This window comes from Poecilia reticulata, chromosome 1, assembly GCF_904066995.2.
Source record: "Poecilia reticulata chromosome 1, P_reticulata-male-v2, whole genome shotgun sequence".
Lineage (NCBI taxonomy): Eukaryota > Metazoa > Chordata > Actinopteri > Cyprinodontiformes > Poeciliidae > Poecilia > Poecilia reticulata.
In genome coordinates this window covers 11,403,997-11,420,325 of record NC_088830.1, presented here as the reverse complement: position 1 = coordinate 11,420,325, position 16,329 = coordinate 11,403,997, and the positions used below count along the sequence as shown (strand labels likewise).

Here is a 16,329-nt window from a genome sequence, read left to right as displayed (position 1 = left end):
CAAACTATGATAATAGACTTTTTAACAGGAGTTCATCACCGCAAAGACGGACGTTGTTGCTCCTATCTTGCTTTAGAGGGTTCGTTTGTGATCAGAAAGTCAACAACGTAAAAATAGCCATGCAACAAATCCGCACTCCATCGTGAAATAAGAAGTGTGTTGAAGATCCACAGTGTTTGAACTGACCACTCACTCAACGTGAAAGCAAAACATCATTTTCTTAACAGCATGACGCCAAGTGAGCTAAACATGGCTTCCAGGTGGAGGAGACGTCTCTTCACCACATGATGACATTTTGTTGCAATTCTGAGATGAATATTTTGTCTTTCTTTCTTTCTGAATGGTTGAACCCAACCTCACACGACATGTCCTGTGTCTTTGTGAACAGTTCAGCGGGGTTTGGTGTACAGGGTCTGCAACGAAGACGGCAAGTGGGGACAAAAGAACACCAGCGAATGTGACGACGACCCCGGCGAGGTGCGTGAAACCTTTGGGGATATTTAACTCTGAACGTGTAGCATATGGTCGGGTGATTCTTTAACTCTGACACAATCTAGAAAAGCAGAATGCAAAATCTTCCCATATGTTCACAGAGAGTCCTTTCCTATGTTTTTTTGTTGTGTGTGTTTGTGTGTGTGAGGAGCACGAATGCTTTAAAGGTAACTGTGTTTGCGTTTCAGTCGGGTTTGCAGCAGCAGTATGGCCGCATCCTCAGCAAGCTGCGCATCATGTACACAGTGGGATACTCTCTGTCACTGGGAGCGCTGCTGCTGGCCCTGGCCATTCTCATCAGCTTCAGGTACGAAATGGATAAAACAGAGAGAAACAGGCGCAGGGATGAAGACAAGAGGGAACATGCATTTCTGAAAGAAAGAAAGAAAGAAAGAAAGAAAGAAAGAAAGAAAGAAAGAAAGAAAGAAAGAAAGAAAGAAAGAAAGAAAGAAAGAAAGAAAGAAAGAAAGATAGAGAAACAGGAAACAGAGTTCCAAGGTATAAATCTGGGAAAAAAGAAAGCAATCGAAAAATACATTTAATTAAAATAAAAAAACAACAACCACATGAAATAGATATTGAAGAGGATAAATGGAAATGAAACAATTCAAGAATTAAACCGGTAGAACACGATAAAAAGGCAAAAATAAATTATTGTGAAAAGTAGCTTTCCCTCTACAAATTACTTCTTTTTTCTTTTTTTTTGTTTCACAAGTTTGCCAAGCAACTTTTAACAACAGGCGAAGAAACCTTGAGTAAATAATGTTTTTAAGGGTAAATGGTTTTCCAAACCAGCCGGATGGAACTATGTGGAAAAAGTAATGGCCCCTTATAGCTAACAAGCAGCCGTTCCACTGCTGCCACAAACAAATACCACCAAATGGCATCTTCTTTTATCACTGCAGATAAATTTGAACCCTTTTTGCAGAATTATCTTAATGAGTTAAGGTAATTAATGTTTGAAAGTTTTTATGGAGGACCAAAACTAACATAGTTAAAAATAAAAGCAGGAATACATACTTTTTGTTATTTTCTTTTTCTTATGCATGCGTTTTTGTCAAGGAAACACATGTATACCTTGTGTATTTCTGCCTCATTATGTAAATGAAGTGTGTCTTAAGACTTGCTTAGGGTAAAGATCAATTTAGGCTGTTCATCTGCAAATAAAGTTAATTTGGAGTTTAGTTTCTCTAGATGTAGCTTCTGCATGCTGATCTTCTACAGATGGGGATGTGATACTTGACTTTTAGGACAGACATGTTTTGTTTTAGTTAGTTAGTAATCTTGCTTAAGCTTATAAACCGAACTGAAACAAAAAAATTTAATTTGCAGTATAATTTCCTATTGGACCAAGATGTTTCTAATGACTTTTAATTAACACCTGAAAACACAGTTTGCATTTACCCAGGTTATCTCTACTTGATGTTAAAATGTGACGATCCAAAAACTAGAAGAAAGCTAAGGAGTGAAGAATAATGATGGAGAAGACTAAAAGTTGATGGGGGGAATGAGGGAAAGAGAGAGCGAGAGAGAGAGAGGGAATAAAAGAAGGATACTACAGTGGATTGATTTATAAATGTGACCAATGCAAAAATAGAGATAATCCACTTGGTCAATTCTTCATAGGAAGCTTCACTGCATGAGGAACAACATCCACATGAACCTGTTTGCTTCGTTCATCCTGAGAGCCGTTTCGATTCTGATCAAAGACGCTCTGCTGAGCCTGATGCTGGACCCAAAGAGCGGCAGCGACGCCCAGACACAGGCCTGGGTCAACATACCAGTAAGAACATCAACATCACCAGCTGTCACGCTTTTTTTTTCTTTTTTTTTTTCAAATCAGTGACATTACTAGGACACTTTGAGAAAAGCGGGGATTAATTTCAACTGTTATCTTGTAGCTTAGCTTAGGAACACAAAAATGAACAAATCTCACTCGCTTTCCAACTTTTAAGTAGTGCACGCTGCACTCGTGTTCGGTGCTTCTCCCAAAATCCTAACATAAACCGAACACAGCTTAAATGTTCCTGAAAAGGTGTGTTTCGAATACAGAATATTCAGAAAGGGAGCATAGTGCAGCTGCTGGGAAAAAGTGACTTGTTATATAACTTACAAATTTTCCACAATAAGCGTTGAGCGTTCCCAGCCCATACGTTTTTTAAAATTCGGCAGCCGTCGCACCGGGCCTGTTGCCGAATAAGAAGCCGATTGAATATTGATTTTATGTCGAGACATATTACATCAATTATGGTTCCAAATCAACAGCAATCTGTTTACTCAGCCTTTTCTTCTTTCAAGTTCTTCCCTGATATTTAAATGAAAAAACAAAACAAAAAAAAGCAGTTTTTTTTCACCTGGACTTTAGTGAATATTTGTTTCATTTAAAGTGCAACAGTTCTGTGACTGAACCAATCAACCAAAAATCTGAACATGACTTAATCAAAACAGGAACATATCATCAGGTGTGTAAAACGAACCTGTTTTGAAAAAGCAATCTTAGCTCATGTTTTCTATTTAAGGGAAAACATCGAATAACTTTTGATTTAATGCGATAGCAGTGTTGGCTTTGGCGCAGTTAAACTCCATGCCTGACACTGTCTCTCTAGTGATGACATTTTCAACAGATTCATTGTTTAGGTCCGATGTAGTTTTATCAAGAAAGTGGTCAACACTTTACAACAGTTTTTAACTAAAAAGCTAAAGTCCACTTCAACATATCTACTTGAAAAGCCAATATTTTTACCTCAACAAAGGTTTAAGATAACATTTGCATGTAGAGGTTTTGAATGTTGATGGATTACTCATGGTGCCCTAAAACGTAAGAGTGTCTCGGCTTTTTTTCCCCTGCTCCTCCTCCACGTTTGACCGTGTTGCATTTCAGGCCGTGATGTGGTGCCGAGGCGCCATGGTGATGATGCAGTACAGCGTGATGGCCAACAACTACTGGCTGCTGGTGGAAGGCATCTATCTGCACAGCCTCCTCGTCATCACTGTTTTCAGCGAGAAGAAATACTTCTACATTTACTTGGCTATCGGCTGGGGTCAGAGCCCACATCGTGACACGTTCACACAGCACACATTCTGACAGACAGCGAGACTTTACAGTTTCTATTGTCTGATAGCAAAGCTATCAGGATAGCGGTTAGACTGAAATAAATGTTCTATAATCTATTCTGGATCAATTACAGGCATTGAAAGACTCTGAAACGTTGCATCAGACATTCTCTTAACAAATGCATTAATAAATCGCCCCCTGCACCAGCATTTTTTTTTATTTTTTATTTTTTTACTCTTGCTTGAAATTCCTGAATGAATTCAAATGCAACCAATTAAGGCTTTACTTTGAAAGTTTCGGCTGCCATTAAGTTGCACCTCTGAGCGCCAAGGATAGGAAAACAAGACAGATGATAAAAATATAGGGGTTGTTTTAATGCAAATATAGGGGTGGTTTTTAGTCTGTGAGCTGAGTGAATTAAGTCCTCCTTCTCCACCTGTCCACTTCATTTTCCTCCATTGCCTCAGCTGCCTGCAGCAAATGCAATGTCAGTTAGCATTTAGCTAGATGTGTGGGCTCTTCAGAGTTGTCTGTTTTGTTTAACTTGTTCCCAGCTTTTCAGGTTTATTAGACACCTGCAATGTAGTTGGAATGTTTTCTTATATTTGGGCTCACCTAAATATTGTGACTGTGCAGCTTATTGAAAAAGTTGGACACATAAATACAAACCAGTTAGTCTGCAGCGTTGCGATAGCTTAACCTGCTAGCAAGCCATCACAGCTGTTTCTACTTACTATGATCACACCACTGGTTTTGAAAACGGTCTCTCTGTGTTTTGCGCTTGAATCTGATTTAGAGTTACATGATCTTCACTGCGATGCTGCAGTTCTGAAGCTATAAAATGCCACTATGTGCCTGGAAAATACATAATATCACAGCTAACATTATTACATGACCTTTAATTCTGGCTAATCTGTTACGGGAAGATTACAGCAATGGCTCCGTTTTTGTTATGAATGAATTGTCTTGGTGCTCATGTGAGTATTTATAGAAGGTCCTCTATGATGAGTTCAATGACAGATGTCCTCTATCATGACATGGGCTTTGTTTAAAAAAGCAACAACAAATGAACAGGACTTTTAGTCATAGAAGACATGAAGAAAAACTGACATGTATATAACTTTTTAGCTCCTTGTTCATCTAAATGTCTCTGATCAAACTCAGCAGCAGTGAAACCAAATCAAATGTCTGCTGTGATGATAAACTCTAAGATCAACTAAGGATTTTAAACATCTTGGTATCAAGTGAATAATCCCTCTTGTTTTTTTTTTTATTGTAAAAACACCCAAATCTCATAAGATCCCACAAATAATTCACTTCATCACGACAAAAGCAAGACAGAAAGGTTTATGCTTTTTTTCCTTAAAGCTTTCTGAGACAAAGTAAGAGACTAAGTACATCTGCTCCTTTTGCAAACCATCTATATCTTCAGACCAGATGAAAGAAAAAAACAAAAAGAATGCCGGAGTTGTTGTGAAGCGAGGAAACGTCTTTGCTGACAGATGTCTGAGATCATTTCATGCTCAGTCTTATAACATCTACAAAATGTAAAAAGAAAAAAGAAAAAAAAACATGTGCAAGATTAACGCTCAGAACTGAAATCAGAATAAGAACTCCCACTTAATTCAAGTCCAAGATGTTTATTTCATTCATATGTTAGTGACAGGTCAAAGATGAATTTTTATACCCCAAATGTTCACATTTTATCACATTCACGTAAACTGGAGCTCTGCAGCGATTTAACAGAAACGTCCTCTTTGCTTTACAGTTCAGCCTCTTTTTTTGTCACAGAGATTCTGTATGATTGTACAGTTTATGCATTTCATTTCACTGTTTTCAGGAGCTACACTTATAAGAATTACATTTCCAATCCAGGGACACAACCTAATCCTTTAATTTGTTCATTAGTGCATTAATAATTGATAACTCCCTCAGCTGGTTAAATATTGTGAGTTTTACTGCCAGATTTGCAGTACGACACATTGAAGCTGCATTTTATTGGTTTAATGCAACAGCTGAAATGAAGGACCGATCTAACACTGAGGGGAAATCAGCTCATGGCCATGATAAATTATCTATTTGGTTGACATGATGCAACTGAGTTGTTGTTCTGTGGCCTCAGGCATCTGTGAGCTGGAACTGCTGCAGATCCCCACAGATACCTTGACCCTATTAGAGATCTTTAAAGTACTCATCAAGTAAGATGAAAACCTTGAAGTGTTAATTTTTTTTACATAATGAACCAGTCTAATGCTGCATAGCGACTCGATAAAACTGTTAGAGAATAAATAAATAAATAAATAAATGTTACGTCTGTTCATGACCAGAAAGGCTTCTTTGATTGAGTCGGATCATTTGTGACCTTGCTCTTATTTTCAGGTGCGCCTCTCATATTTGTGTTGCCATGGATCACAGTGAAATATCTGTATGAGAACCTGGAGTAAGTACACGAAACGTGAAAGAGATTTTATTGTTGAAGCTTTCAGTGGCAGATGGTTATTCATATTGTAGAGAATAATAAAAAATGAAAAAAAAACGTTTACAGAATCTCAATAAGCTGCAGTGTATTATATTTGTGTGTGTGTGTGTGTGTGTGTGTGTGTGTGTGTGTGTGTGTGTGTGTGTGTGTGTGTGTGTGTGTGTGTGTGTGTGTGCGTGTGTGTGTGTGTGTGCGTGTGTGTCCATGTGTGTGTGTGTGTTTTAGGTGCTGGGAGAGGAATATTAACATGGGGTATTGGTGGATAATCCGTTCTCCCATATTGTTTGCTTATCTGGTAAGTCTGTGTGTGTCTCTCTGGTTCTCTTTATGTTGTGCCTCCCTCCTTCACCAGTTTACATGTGAACAATTGATGAATCCAGTATTTTAAAACTAAAACTTGCGTGAAAAGCAATGCGGTCAGTAACTAGAGGGAGCCTTTCCTTTCCTTGTGTTATTCTACTCTGAATCCTGCAGCAGTTTCCAAAATAGCAGCATTTGTTCGCTCAATTCACAGTTTCCTCAAATTAAAAGCTGTTGCGTTAGTATTATTAGTCATTTTATTCATTTTAAAAGTTCTTGCAGCGTCACCTCCTCTAACAGCAGCTGACTAAACAGCCTGTGCCTCCTGATGTTTGTGCTAAGACAGTGTGGCCCCAGTTAATCCTCACATACAAGGACAAGGACACTAGGTAACTGTGCAGGGGGAACACAAACATCAGCGTACCTTTTGTGTCGGCCCGAGTGATGAGAGGTCTGAGAGCCACGGCTGTGCTTAAGGAAACTTTGGATTTCTATAAAGCAGCTTGTCAAACTCACAGGGCTTTGAAAGTAACCAGAATTACATCTTTTTGTTTGTCCTTAACCTTGTAGGTGATGCCGCTTACATTCAGACGACTGAGAAATGTTGGGTGAAAACTAATAATCCTCCCACCTGTTCGCTTCCACAAATCTCACCCAGCTCTCCTGAAAAGAAAATAGTATCACTCCTTCTTCTTTGAAGTTGCTTAAAAACCGTCTCTTAATGCACTTTGCATATTTTTAAAAAAAAATTGTTTTTGTCATTTACCAAACAATCTCTTGTTAATGTTTGCAATAACAAGACCCTCTTCTGTTCTGCATGATGAGTCATGCTTCCATTTAGATTTAGTGCAGATATGTGCTTTACAGCCCTATTTACGGAATAAAGCTGAAAACCAGTGGAAAGGCTGACTGCAAAATTTTTAGATTAGTGCCGTCGACACCTGTTGGTTCTCTGAGATTAAATTTGTACTCATAGCAGGAGTCAAGAAATGAGATGCCAGCGCTCACCGTGCAAACATGACCACCACACAATGAATAATGACAGACTGCAAAAACATTCACCTGCACTTTATGAAGAACGTACCTCATCAATAAATGAATGTAAAATAATTGCAGTCGTGAATGTTATTCAAGACTTTCACATGCAGATGTTTGCTTATGTGCAGAGCAGTTCATGCTGATTTACTGCTGATTCCATGCAAGATAAATGTTGGCAAAATTCAAACTCCAAAAACTTGAGTGCTGTATTAATAAGAGTCTACAGAAAATCTTAGAAACTGCGTCTTCAGAATTGGCCATGAACTTGATCACCATGCATATTTCTCAATGTAGTGCTTTTATTTTGGAGGTAAATACCCCTCCATGTTCAGATACTCCTGCCCAAAATGTGCATTTACAAAAATATCTACTGCAGCTTCAAAATGTCAGCCTTGTTTCTCCATGAATTTCTTTCCTCAGTCTCTAAATTGTTCCTCTGAATGTTTTTCTGTGACTCTCGTCATATTTCAGATTAACTTCTTCATCTTCATCCGAATAATTAAAATCCTGATGTCTAAACTCAGGGCTCATCAGATGAGATACACCGACTACAAATTCAGGTGAGACAATGCCCTTTGATTGAAAATGAATCAGTAAATGAAGGTACTTTTGAAAGTTGATAACATGAAAAATTTGGGGTCTTTGTTCTGTGGTACACATTAAGACTATCACAACAGCCCAGGATTGGTAAACAATGATTATTTTACGTTACATTTATTTAATTAAACAGAAGATAGCATTAAAACTGGAAATGGCATTGCAAATGCGCCTTCATTGATCAACCATTGTTTTTTTTGTACAGGTTATTGTAGTTTTCACTTTTTTTTTTTTTTCTAAACTTTACTCTGCAATTTTCCTTTTACACCAAATATTCTGCAGAGGTAGTCTGCTGAAGTGGTTGAATTTTAAATAAGCGTTTACCTTTTTGTTATGTGTCACACTTAAAAAAGTATTCACTGTTTTTTGTTGTTGTTGTTTCGCAGGCTGGCGAAATCCACGCTGACTCTCATCCCGCTGCTCGGCATTCACGCCATCCTCTTCACCTTCGTCATCGATGAGTCCGTCCCGAAGGGCTCCATGCTTCGCCTCATTCGCCTCTTCTGTGACCTCCTGTTCAACTCCTTCCAGGTCTGAACTCACAACCTTTGCTTCTACAATATATTAGCACTACGAATCCCATGCTTTATCTGTTTATACCCTTTATAATAATAACAAACAAGGTTTTATTTTTCTATGCTCTATCTGCACCTTCAAAAGCCAGCCGTCCAATAAACATGCATATGTGGTTGCGCATTCAATTATTTCTCGCTAACAAGCGCATCTTAATACATTTAATTAATTAGCTTATTTTATTTAAGCAATTCAATTAAAAAAATAAAACTTATTGATGACGAACGATAGATTCGGCAGCTCTAAAAATGCAAATACGACGTGACAAATGCAAAAATGTTGCTTTGCTAACCGCTTGCGTAACATAAAAGCCGTCTTGCACAAGGTAAACCACAAAAAGTAAATAAGATTAAAGAAGATGGCGGTTCACGGACTGCTGTAACCAAGCTTTTTAACGGGGAGGAGAGTTGGTAGAATAATGTGATAGGAAAAAGTGCAGCAGGAGAGAACTGCAGCCTTGAGGTGATTTAGAAAAAAAAAAAAATCTGAGTTTGACGCAGATGTAGAAGGCAAGGACTGCAGCTTGAGTCAGAGCTGAGAATGTTGCATTTATTGTGTTCAAGTCTCACTGGACGAGGAGCAGGGAGACACAGAACCAAACGGTCCACAAATAATAAATCACTGCAGATGTCTTCAAGGAAATTTTCAAGCATTTCTTTCTTCCCTGAGCTGACAATCTTAACGGAGATGATTAAATCTTTTACCAACAGGACTTGGTCCTACTCACACTTCCAAAAGTATCAATATTGGTTTTAATGATCATGGTTTCATTGTGCCTGATTGGTCAGCAAACAGCCCTGATTTAATCCCCATAGAGAACCAAAGGAGTATTATCGAGATCCAGCGATGCAGCTACTGATAGCTGCTGTTAAAGTAACATAGGCTTCCTGAACACCTCGGCAGGCCGCCTGAACGCTCCTCTGGAAGAATTCAGAACATTTCTATGTTTAAATTGTCTTGTGTGAAATTAAATGTTTCAGAGAAACTACATTTGAGTTTACGTGGAAGCCACGTTCATCCAAATCAAATAAACAATTGAAACACGTCACTCTGTGCAGCGAATCTATAAAATGAGCATCAATTTTTTTTTTTTCTAAATAAATCGCTAAAATGTATTCAACTTCTGGGTGAGATTCAATTCAGTGAGAGGCATCTGTATTTGTAGCCTCTCCGAACAACTGGGAAGATGGTGCTTCTTCCACTTTTTTATTGCAAAATCTATTTGAGGTTGGAAAAAGCCTTTTACTTTGCCACACTGGCCATAAATTTGCACTTGTGGTTGTACTTTTCAAACTCACATTTCCAGCTTTCACTTGATTTATTCAGGTGAAACAGATCAATTCACCCCTTAAACCGGTGTAACACTTCAATAAACTTCAAAGAGCTGAAAAGCGACGTCTAAATCTGCTTCCCCTCTCTGGTCCAATTTGTTACACAACCACTTGGCACAGCGTTTGTTACGCCTGTGTGACATGAAAACGCTCTGACTGTTTAGGGTCCGATGTTTCTCGACTGATGTCCCACAGCTGATTAAGTCTCGATTAGCGTGATTTAATCATGCCAACACTATGACCCCTTCAATTACTTCCCAGGGCTGGTTGAGTGAAGTTGTGAGTAACGTTACGGCGAGAACGACTAGAAACTACTCACAGCAGCAGATTGAGAAAGCGGGAATATTGCATGTTTTAGTTATTTGTTTCAAATAATAGAAAATTGTTCAGTTTAAACGTCCGACTTTCATTGCAGGGCCTGCTGGTTGCCATACTGTATTGCTTCGTCAATAAAGAGGTGAGGCACTCTTGCTTTCATGCCAGGAACACTCTAGTTTGATCTTTGCCGTTGTTGCAGTGCTTGATATGTGCGCTTGAACCACTTATTGTTTCTTTTGTAAAGCTAAAAGCTATTTCATTTTGATCTTGAATAGAAGTTGTGCCGCAACAATACCCATCTACAAATCTAAGCTTTTACATGCAGTCCTTGGCCGCAGCCGTCCTTCGTCTAACTTAGTGCTCCTTGTCGTCTGCGCCCCTTTGCGCTTCTCCACTCCAATCGCCTCTCAGGTTCAGTCCGAGATGCTGAAAAAGTGGAAGAGGTGGAAGCTGGGGAAGGACATCGACGAGGAATACCGCCACACCCACAGCCAGACGCCGCACGTCAAGAGCGGCAGCATCGCCACCGGGAACCTGACCGACCTTCAGGACAACAACACCAGCGACCCGAGCAATGACTCGCCCCACGCCAGCAGGGCCAACTGCCACCCGCCCCGCTCGGCCGCGCCCGAGGAGAACCGCAGGCTGGTGGTCTCCTACAGCAACGGGACGGACAACGCCAGATCCGCCAAAAACAGACAGGCCCTGCAGTTCACCTTCCCGCCTCAGAGAGGCGCCACCAGCAGCGGCAGCACCACGACGGAGGACATCAGTCTGGAGGATCGGGCGCAGCGCCGCTCGTACCCACAGGAGGGAGACGAAACTAGTGTCTGAAGACGACATTTTGTTTTGGTTTTAGCACAAAACTCTCAGCTTTCTGATGATGGTGCACCGATGGTAACCTAAAGGGGAAAAATATGAAAATATGCACACACAAAAAAAAAGAAACACCGAATTTAGATCACTGCTAAAAGGAATCAAAAGATAAGCTTACCATGTTTAATGTAATATTTATTGCTTATGATTTAACAATTTGAAGTGAGCGTGACTGCGCAGCATGTTTTTTACTGACGTTTTGGACGAGCACATTTCCAACATCAAACCTTCACTGCTGTCATCATGAGGGCTGGTGGGGTTCGGGGGTTTGCTTGCAGCAGCGGACATTTACTCACGGTACACGATGGGGAGCGCAGCAAGCATGGTTCTTATTTTCTCAGAGGTTCTGAGAACAGCCGGACTCAGGTGTTCACTCGAGACAAATGAATTGTTGCACTTGATGCCGGTAGTAAACGCGCATCACGCCGAGGGAGCCGCGCTGAAGAGGGGCGCTTTCATTTTCCAAAAGACTGTGATTGTGTTGAAATGACTGTGATTTGAAATAATCGATGCCAAATAATAACAAAAAATAAATAAATATGATAAACATTTTGCATCAGTTGGGTCCTGCATTGGCAATTTTTCAAGCTTTATGTTACTTTTATACACAAATGGCAACATTCTATCCATTTTTACAAACATTTTTGCTCTAAATGGAAAAGAAATATAAGTAAATTTAAAGTATTTTGTCGCTTGCATATAATTTGATCTTCATGCAGTCCATGTAGTGCTTATGTTAAATTTATTAATTTCTGTGTGCCCAATCAGTGAAAGATTCACTATCACTGCTAAAAGTGTATAAAAAAAAAGACTTTCTTTTATGAAAATGTATTTGGTGTATCTTTTTAAAGTGAATGTAACTCTCAATTGCTACAATTGCACAGCCGTTTTCTATGCACCCACACTTTGTTTTTGTTTTTTTATTGGATCATGTTAAGCAGAACGCATCACCTAGTGAAGATGTTAAATTTGATGAAAAGACTTTCTGGTGAAGGTTTTATATCCAGTTAAACGACATCTGAACCGTAACATTGTGATGTAAATAACACCGATAATTCACTTCTATGTATTTATTTTATTCTGTCTGGAGTTTGAGTCAGGGATCATATTTATTTACAGAAGCAAGATGATGTAAAAATATAGAACCATTTTTATAATGTTGTGCTATAAGAATTGAACCAGCAAGGATTTCCACCCAAAAAAAGGAGGAAACAGTTTGTGTTTTATCCTGAGTGGTTGAATGTGGCGTGTACATTGCAACTATATTAAATAAAGTATTAAACATTAAAATGCTAATGGCAGGAGGGTGAAGGGGCAGATTATTATTTCTAGTGCACATGGTTGAAACTTAACATAGTGTCATTTTTTATATGTTTAATTCCCTCTTTAAACAATAAGCATTTGTCAAGAGGTCGCCAAACTGTACATGGTTTAAAAGATTTAAGAAAAAAAAACTGGTTGTGTCTAATTTCTTTTTGTGAATCCATAAAAAATAAATTCTGTCGGCAAAGAATTGCTCTTTGGATACATATTGAGTTTTTCTAACATTTGCTCAGCACACTGACAGATACTTTTGTCAAGTTTGTCGCAGAAAAAGAAAAACACAATAAGGACAACACATTTCAGAGGACTGGAAAAACTGCACCTGATTCAGGTTAAAGAGATTGATTGGATTTTTGGAAATGAGGTTCTTTGAATCCGCCGTAAGTGTTCAGTAACCCATCAGAGTTACAGCCTCTTACAGACTTCTTTTGTCTCAGCTGAGGTTTATTTTCACAAAGAAAAGATCATATGAGGCACAAACTGAGTGACATCTGTCAGTCTGTGAGGTTATAAATTCATGAGTAAGTTTTTGTTGTTGACCAACTAAAACGTCTGCAGGGTGCGTCAATGATTCATCCAGGAGGTCCCAGAGAGAGAGCGGAAGCACTGCAGGCCTCACTTACCTCAGCAAGGGTCAAAGTTCATGAGTCAAAGGGATTAGATAAAATGGGGGAGTTCCAAGAAAAGAAACACTGCAAACAGAGCAAAAAGAACACAAAGGCCCAAATGTAAAACTTTTCTACTCAAAAAAAAAAATTGTCATGATCCCCAAGAAAACATTTTATGAACTGATGAAACAAAATAAAACTTTTTGATGTGTGTGTTTTTACTTTTCGTATTAAAAAGCAGCCCCTTGATCTACGCTTTGCTTCGCTCAGAGGATCTGGACCCTCGGTAATTGAGAAATGATTGCTTGCTGGAAGCGTAGACTCTGAAGTTTGAAACGATTGAATCTGATTTTACAAAGTCGCTGACGTTTGGCTGCGGTGATTGTAATGTCGGAAGTGGACTGGATGGCTTTGTTCACGTCCTGTTTTCACTGCTGGAGCTCCACCAGGTTTGGAAAGTGTTGAGTAAATGGAACCATATTTTAAGAAATGTTGGTCATATGAACTCAGGTTGTCTTTGTCTCATAATAAAATTAGTTTTCTGATCTGAATCATTCAATTTGGATTAAAAAAGGACAAAAACTGAAGAAAAATGCAACAGGACAAATACGTCTAACTTTGTGAAATAAAACAAAAATTTGGGATGTATCAAGAAACATACACCTCTGCTATTTTATTTATGTTTTTTTTTATTGCAAAAAGGCACTTATTTGTTTGTCTACTGTGTGTTCTGAACCACTGAAAACAAACAAAGCGTGTCAGAATCATCCTGAAGTAAAGAGAAAGCAAAACTTTAGAGTGGCTTGAACAGTAAGCTTTTTACAACAGAAAAAAAGGATTGCAAAAATAAGGTTTTAAACTCACGACAATAAAGTCATAATATTGTGAGAACTGAGACACAAAAAAATCAGTTTTACGACTGCAGTTAAGTGAGGAACGTTGAACATCTTGTGAAGTTAGAATTAGCTGTAAGTCTTACAGATAAGGAAATACTTAACCTGTTAACACATCTGCTGCTGATAATAACATGTTTGTTATGTCTAATCTAAAAATATTACGACTTTATTCTCATATTATTTTTTACTTTATTTTCTCTTAACCTGGCCCTAATACTCGTTACCTTTTGCTTCAGATAGTTATTCTGACCAGGTTCACTGAAGATGTGGAGAAATGGACCGAGGTCACACAGTGTAAGTCACCATTGAACTCTGTGTATATTCCTCATATGCAAAGCTGAAGCAAGTCATTTTGTTCTGGCAGCAAATAAGATACTGACTGCTTGCATCTATGAGGCACAACCCCGCTTTAAGAAATCAAGCAAATAAACTGTGTAAATGTTTAATTTTGCAGACATGTGTGCATCATGTATAGATGATTGGCTGATTATGAAGACTGTTGGGTCACAGCACCATAAAAATTACTTTGATTTGTTTGTTTGTTTTGGTGAAGAAGGTGTTTTGAACTGATGAATTATGTATTAGCTCCGCACACATCTATGTATGCATAGCTACGTTGTGTGTGACTGATCCTGAAATCTCTATGAAAATATCACTTCTACCTGCTTTGCATTTACATATAAGAGAAAACACAAACAGCTGGAGGCAGCAGGAGGAAACCAGCAGGGAAGGCCATGCCGTGTGGATGAACTCTGAGCAAACAGCAGCAAGGACTGATTTTAGTGTGGGACTAGATCAAGTCACATTATAGAGCAACATCATGGACATAATTACTTACTCTGAGCCAATAACCACTCTGATAAAAAGTCAAATCAAGTTTATTTCGATGTCGATGATCTATACAGCGAGTAATTAAAAAGTTACATTTACTGTGATAAATAAATGTAAATATGTCCAAATTGGTGCCACAAACACTTTGAATTTTATTGCAAAACAAAATGTATCACAAAATCATGGAGGGACTGAAAAGATGCTCCATAATATTATTTAATTTGAATAATTTATTGATATTTTAACAGTTTGTGAACGGGTTTTATCAATACACTCTGGCACAACCGGCCGTTTAAGAGCCTTCTTGATCTTGATTTGGCCCAAAACGAAAATTAGTTTGACACCCCTGATCTGAAGATGTGGATCTATGCATACAAAGTAGCTTTTCTAAGCCATGGCTGCTGGAGTAAAACAGTAAGACAGAAACTCAAACTTCTGATTATACTTTATTTCACTTTTCTCCCTGATATGTCCATCATTCATTTAAAGAGCAAAAAAATTAAACATCCCTGTAAAATCTGTACTTTCCTGTACTCCAGTCTTTATGTGTGCAGGTGAATTAAAACCTTTTTGAAATGCAGTTTTAACTTTTGGTAAATGATCTGTATTGCACTTTATGAGGTCCAGAGGAGCCCAAAGCATTTCACACTACAGTCATTCACCCATGCACACACACATTCAGCCATTCACCCATGCACACACACATTCAGCCATTCACCTATGCACTCACACATTCACACACTGATGGCGATGAGCTGCTGGACTGCAGCCACGCATGACCCCGGAGAAGCAAGGAGCCAGAAGTGCATTTCCCTTTTAGCACTTACACAATTGTAATTAAACTATCACAAAGTCAAGAGTTTACAAAAAAAACTTATCCAAGAAACAAAATGTTCATTCCCTTCTCCTCTGGCAGAAGGCTTGCAGAGCATCAGGTGCTGAAGAACAGCTTGTTCCCCGAGGCAGAGAGACTCTTAGCTGGAGCTCAAATGTAGCCTCCAAAACAAACATATCGGCTCAATAATTGTTCATTTGCACAGTTCACACTATCGCTGTTAGTTGTCATTATTAGTCCCCTTTTGTTTTTAGTTTTATGTATGTATGGCTGCTAGCCTAGCATGTGTCTTTACGTGTCTTCTTTGTGTGGGATCTTGAAAACTCAATTGTGTGTTGTATCATACAGAAGAATATTTGACATAATAAAAGAAAAAGAATGTTGGAAAGAAGTAGCTTTCAAGGTGATTTGTTGGTTTTTGCTAATTCAACTGTGGACAAGCAACTTTTTGGAAAGACGCTGAAGCATTTTCATTCAGTGATGGATTTATTGCCAGAGGAAAACATAATTAGAAAGCTGCAAAGAGTGCAAACCTTTCGTTGAAAGTTTGAGCCTGAATACGAGTTCATGCCTCCAACCTGTCTTGACCACATTTTTACCTGAAGTGGAGCCCATTAATTACTAATAAATATTTACTTTCTGTATCGTATGAACGACTCTCAACACAAATACAGGATGACCTCTATATTTTAACAAATGAGAATATATTGAGCAAACACATTCGTTAGCGGTGAGAGGAGTAAAACCCTACAGGATTTTCCTCCATTCCAAACCAGT

General features: G+C 38.6%; 1 protein-coding gene across 1 annotated transcript in view; it reads left to right on the top strand.

Annotated features, from left to right (window-relative positions):
• The window catches only part of gcgrb (glucagon receptor b), a 56,498-nt gene extending 43,922 nt beyond the window's left edge, over positions 1-12,576 (top strand). Inside the window, exons 5-14 of the mRNA XM_008424176.3 lie at positions 389-477; positions 681-799; positions 2,119-2,275; positions 3,374-3,533; positions 5,927-5,987; positions 6,252-6,321; positions 7,836-7,924; positions 8,348-8,492; positions 10,281-10,322; positions 10,595-12,576. Coding sequence (XP_008422398.1) covers positions 389-477; positions 681-799; positions 2,119-2,275; positions 3,374-3,533; positions 5,927-5,987; positions 6,252-6,321; positions 7,836-7,924; positions 8,348-8,492; positions 10,281-10,322; positions 10,595-11,017 — 1,355 coding nt within the window. The 3' untranslated portion in view covers positions 11,018-12,576. The remainder of the gene's footprint in view (positions 1-388; positions 478-680; positions 800-2,118; positions 2,276-3,373; positions 3,534-5,926; positions 5,988-6,251; positions 6,322-7,835; positions 7,925-8,347; positions 8,493-10,280; positions 10,323-10,594) is intronic.
• Positions 12,577-16,329: the final 3,753 nt, after the last annotated feature.